This window comes from Phaethon lepturus, unplaced genomic scaffold, assembly GCF_000687285.1.
Source record: "Phaethon lepturus isolate BGI_N335 unplaced genomic scaffold, ASM68728v1 scaffold24916, whole genome shotgun sequence".
In the NCBI taxonomy this organism is placed as follows: domain Eukaryota; kingdom Metazoa; phylum Chordata; class Aves; order Phaethontiformes; family Phaethontidae; genus Phaethon; species Phaethon lepturus.
The window spans coordinates 1-5,395 of NW_010548638.1; the positions used below are offsets into that span (position 1 = coordinate 1).

General features: G+C 39.4%; 1 protein-coding gene across 1 annotated transcript in view; it reads right to left on the bottom strand.

Annotated features, from left to right (window-relative positions):
• Window positions 1-3,093: 3,093 nt before the first annotated feature.
• LOC104623077 (cysteine desulfurase, mitochondrial) overlaps window positions 3,094-5,395 on the bottom strand; it is a gene marked incomplete at its 5' end in the record, with an annotated part of 5,365 nt that continues 3,063 nt past the window's right edge. Inside the window, 3 exons of the mRNA XM_010290046.1 lie at window positions 3,094-3,454; window positions 4,085-4,174; window positions 4,299-4,382. Of these exons, the coding sequence (XP_010288348.1) occupies window positions 3,391-3,454; window positions 4,085-4,174; window positions 4,299-4,382 (238 nt within the window). The remainder of the gene's footprint in view (window positions 3,455-4,084; window positions 4,175-4,298; window positions 4,383-5,395) is intronic.

The following is a 5,395-nucleotide window of genomic DNA, read 5'->3' on the forward strand; positions in this document are numbered from 1 at the left end:
CAACCTAGTGTTTCTGTGATTCTGTGATGTGCCTTAGTGATCCTGCATAGTTACTTTCCAAAAGTAAACTAAACACCTTGTTTGTTTTACTATGCCTACTCAGCACAAAACCACTTTGATTGCTCATTATTAAGAGCTTTTCTTCTTAGAAAAGCATCTTGTGCCAGCCTCTTTTTATTACTCTGTTTCGGATAGTTGTGAGGAACACCATCTGTCAGAGTGCTCAGTTCTCTCAGCTTGTCTATTTTAAAAACTGGCATTTGCTTTCTTCCAGTGCAGGGCCTTATTCACTCACCATCCTGAAATTTAATCAAAACCGTCTTTAGTGGAGAAGAGATCTCTTAGGCCAACTTTTTGGCACTCAGCTTTGGGAAACTGTATCATTTCAAAGCACAGGACATACATGTTGTTAGCAGAAACAATTTGACCAAAGACAGTTGGATCGTGACTGAAGTCACACCAGACAGAGAACAGCAAGTCAACCAATCAGGCAGATACAAGATTGACAATAAGAGGTGGTATTTTGTTGGGAGCAATAGTGTTTATGTTAATTTATCACTTTTAAAAAAATCCCAAATAAGTTTATGCCTGGCTATATAACATTATCAACAAACCTGTTAACTGGCCATCTTCCTCTCCATCTCCTCAAGTCCCGAACAGGTAACTGTCTAATTCTGTATTATCCTTCCTGAAGAAATATTCACTAATTTTTATAGTTAGGTGATATGCTCTATCAGCTTTTAGAAACACTAAAATCTGTCACGGAGAATTTTTTTCTCCCCTTGTGTATTACCTAACCATCTTGCACTACTGAAGTTTATTTTATTCCCATTTATCACATTGGTTCAATTTTTATGACACTTGCAAAATGGCAACACTAAATCTTCACCTCGCTGGTATCATCACCTTGTATTATTAATTTAATGCCCTGCAGATGGCTCCAATTAATCACCAAAAAAGCCCTCACAAAACCCCATGGCTCCTTCACTTCCAAGTTACAGGCATTTCCGTTTTTAAATATTCTCCTCCCAAAGAAACTTACCTCCGCACACAAAAAGCTTTAACTGCATTCAGTGGTCTACAAATAGACATTCATCCTTGGCATTACTTCTTTCTGTCATGGGGAAAAGTATCTCCACTATAAATTTGTCCTCATCTTGTTTGAAAATGCTTATAGGACAAACATTTGTGAACAGTGTGAATGATTTGCCCAAACCTTTACATATAGAATTTATATTTTAAATCTAAGAGGTGCTCAGAATCTTGAAGATTTGGGGCTCCCTTTTCTCAAAATAATAATTTAAGCTATTTGAGTTTAAAAGGTCAGATCAGGCACTGAGCTTGAGAAGAATGACTCATCAAAAAAATGTCAGCTTCATGACAGAAAGAGTTTCTAACAGTGCTCCCAGAAAACTTGGGAGTTTATCTTTCTCTGTTCTCTAATGAAAGGCTGCAATTTCATACAATCATAGAATAGTCTGGGTTGGAAGGCACCTTTAAAGGTCATGTAGTCCGCCCCCCCCCCGCCCCTCCCTGCAATAAGCAGGGACATCTTCGACAACATCAGGTTGCTCAGAGCCCTGTCTGATTGTGCTGCATAGTTCAGCCAGAAAGGGGGATCTGAAAGGACTGAAAGTAGCCAAGTTTAAGTCTTATCTATGTCTTTTATCATCTATGAAACACAAAGAACAATTTTATAAACATATAGTTCTAAAACATGCTGGGAAAGTGGTATCACATGCGTAATCCAGAAAACATATATGGCCCAAGGATAAAACATAGTACATAGAACACCTCTAAAACCTATTTATGCATATGGTAGCTTTAAAAATGTTTTGATTAAGTATAAGGTGCCAGCCCTACAGTATTAAAACTACTAAAGCTAGTAATTTCAAATAGAACAACTGAGGATTAGCTTTGCATTACAAACAACTGAATCTGTCCTTGGTAACAAAACAAAACAAAAAAGAACAAGCTTCTGTAACACAATCCACCTCATGAGACTTAGCTTCAGCTTTGACATTACATGGTTCATCCTTGAGGTAGGTACCATCCAGAACTGAAGACACACCGTCAATAGGGTATATTAAATTCACCAGCTAATACAGCATCCATCAATCAACAAAACTAATTTGAGAGCTGTCTGCGTATGCAACTGAAAGGCACTTCGTAATACGGGGTTAAGTTTCCTGCTGGAAAGATCAACAAAGGTATGAAAGGAGAAACACTGATATGAATTAATCTCATCAAACTTTTTTTAACAGACACTTTCCCCCCAGTGTTTGCAGGGAACAGATTCCTATGTAAGTCTCTAGTCAGACAGAAGTACAGTCTGTCACACAGAGAAAACTCCAGAGCCACATGTTCTTATCTCCAGACAAAACATCCAGGCTCAACTGGGCAAGACTCCCTAAAGTGAGAGCAGCCAATGGCCCATAGGTGAATCCTGAGTAACAGCAAAGGACTAATCACAAGGGGAGAAAAAAAGAAACAAAACAACAAAAAACCCAGACTGCATTAAGACCACACTTTATCTGCTCTCCCCACCACCATCACTCATGTTCCAACTAAACTGGTACTGCAACTGAAGCTGACATACTCTGTGCCTAACCCCCTTGCCAGCCATTCAAGTTTTCTTTCCTTACTTAGAAAAAAAATTGCATGGAAAAAACACAATGGAGAGGACAGAAAAGTGCATCATCATTGTATCTTAAGTTCTGTAATGCAGAAAGATGTTTTGGATTAATGCACATTGGTCTGTACAAGCATCATGCACCAAAAAAAAGATAAAACCAAGGCAAAAGAGGCAAAAATACTTGGTTTCAGGAAAAAAAAATTGTTCTTAACTGCATGTACAACTTAATTGTGAAGGCACATAGCCACACTGAGGCATCCTTTTCCTCCAGAAATGCCAAGCTTCTTCCTATCTGAGAATTTCTTGCAATGCAACGCATCTGAGCAGCACAAAAGCAGCTGCTGTTGCAGGATGCCTGCCTCAAACAGAAAGAACGTTAGGCCTGGCAATAGGTCTGTGCCACAAACAGAACAGGATGTTTTACACTGAGAAGCAACAAGTTCTCGCCAGGATTCCACTGGTCCAGGAGTAACACACTGATTTCATTTTCTTATTAGAAAATACCTTTCCAAGTAAATTATGTTTTAGCATAAATTTCTGTGTGTCAGTATAAATGCAATGGGTGTTACATCATCCTGCCTTTCTCCAGGATAAAGACTAGTTGAATTTTTGGCTTCTTTTGGCTTTGTGATCATAAAGGGTAATTTTCCAGTCAAATTGCAAGTGTGAGAAAACATCGGTGCTGCATAGTTTGTTCAGGAAAGTACAGAAAATGCATTTTAATCCACATCTAGTCCATGGATAGCAATGTTTTCTCAGTGCTGAGTCCATTTAATGCTTTTGAGGTCAATTCCATCCTGCACCATTTCCCAGAGGGGGCTGTAAAGAAAGGAGAAAAATGAGGGCTATCTAAAATGCACAGGATGACATCAACAATAACCAAGCAATTTCATCAACTACACAAGAAATTAGGAGATACCCATCTACCTATCCTCTCCTTCTGGAGGTCAGTGAGCTTCAGATGATCAATCCTCAACTGTGTCCTCAGCCCAAAATGAGAGAGGTGAGAGTGCAGGTGCTCCACCTCATTTCCTGCTCCGACTTTGCGCATAAAGAATTCGTGTCTGTCAGAGACTGAGCCCTCACATTTGACACTGTCCAGATGAGTCAGAAGTCATTCAGTTTCACCAAAATAAAACAACTTATCAATAAACAAACTCAGTAACACCATCTCTGGCTTAGAAACTTCTAGGTACTGCCATACCTGCATGCCCTACTCATATTCTTTCCCTGCCAAACAAAGCATCTGGGAGAATGTTTGTCAGGTTTGTTTCCTTAAAAAATTGTCACAACTGTTAACATCAGGCCCACTACCCACCCTGGCAACACTGCTTGCTTATATACAGAGACACCGCCAGATCTTTGAAGCAATTACTCTCAACTAAATCAACCTCATCAACTGATTATCATACCCAAGAGGTCTTTACATTCAATAAGAAGATGGCTCACCTCATTTCCCTCAGCCTCTTAACGTGCTGTATGCACTTCTGCACTGTATAATCCACTTCTTCTTCTGTAGTGAAACGACCAATGCCAAATCTAAACCAAAAGAAAACCATTAAGGACTAGAATAACGTGCATAGAGGGATGGAACAGATCCACCACCTACTTTCAGCAGAAAAGAAAAATATTTGGAAGCATTAGGGAAGGCCACTCCACACACCTTATAGATGAGTGAGCCAAGTCTTCATCTGTTCCGATTGCCCGCAAAACATAGGAAGGCTCCAGAGAAGCTGATGTGCAAGCACTGGGGAAAGGGAAGTTAGGCAAATTTCAAACTTTTGTTCATGTGCAGATGCTACACTGAAGTAACACTTCACCAGTCTCCTCCAATAAAAAACAGGTCACTTACAGACATTTAATATTACTATGACTCTTTACAACAACCTGTACCAGCTTCTCTAGCCTCTTGTAAGCCACCAGTGAATACAAGCCAGAAGAGTGGTATTTCTGCTGCTGAAGAAAAAGAAGGGAAGGAGTAGACATTAGAGGGGAATGAAGGTAATAAATTAGAAGCATGAGGTAAGAAGAAAGAGCATAGATTACACAGTAAGAATAAACACAATGCCAAACAGAAGCAGCAGGAGTGAAGGCTGTGCAAAAAAGACAAAGGAGCCAAGACAGAACTACCAGAGAAGTAACATACCAACAGGAACATTAAAAAAGAAAAAAAAAAAAAAAACTTCACAAGCTGTTGTTTGGCAGCAGAACAAATCAATGTAATACAGTGCACAGAGGAATCCAGAGCAAGATGAACTAGTAATAGTCATTCATCAGTAGAGAGAACTTCCATCTTAAATCAATAGGCAAAACTCATTACATGTCGTTACTCAATTTTTACTGGTAGCAACATGCAGCACAAACTGGAGACTGTTTACAGCTCTCTGGTGAACAAAGCAGAGCCTCAGAAGAGATTTTCAAATTATAGAAGTGTTCGGCTTCAGAGACAGTCATGTTGAGACTTGCTCTTCCTGTTCATAGTGCCAACATATTTCTAATTAAGATATGCTGACTGCTTTGTTCGAAAGGTGAGGAGAGGAGGGCATCTTTACACTCCATTAACTTCATCATAAGCATCAAGTTTGTCTTAGTAACAGAAACGTTACTGGTCACTCCTGTAGAGTCAACAGAGCTCCACAAAAGTGTTTGCAATTTTCTTCCTGCTTTTGCATTACACACAGGGACTATGAGCTAATTTAATTTAGGTATTTGTCCAGCCTCGCTAGATTCTAGTTATGATCTACGTGTGAAATCCTGCTG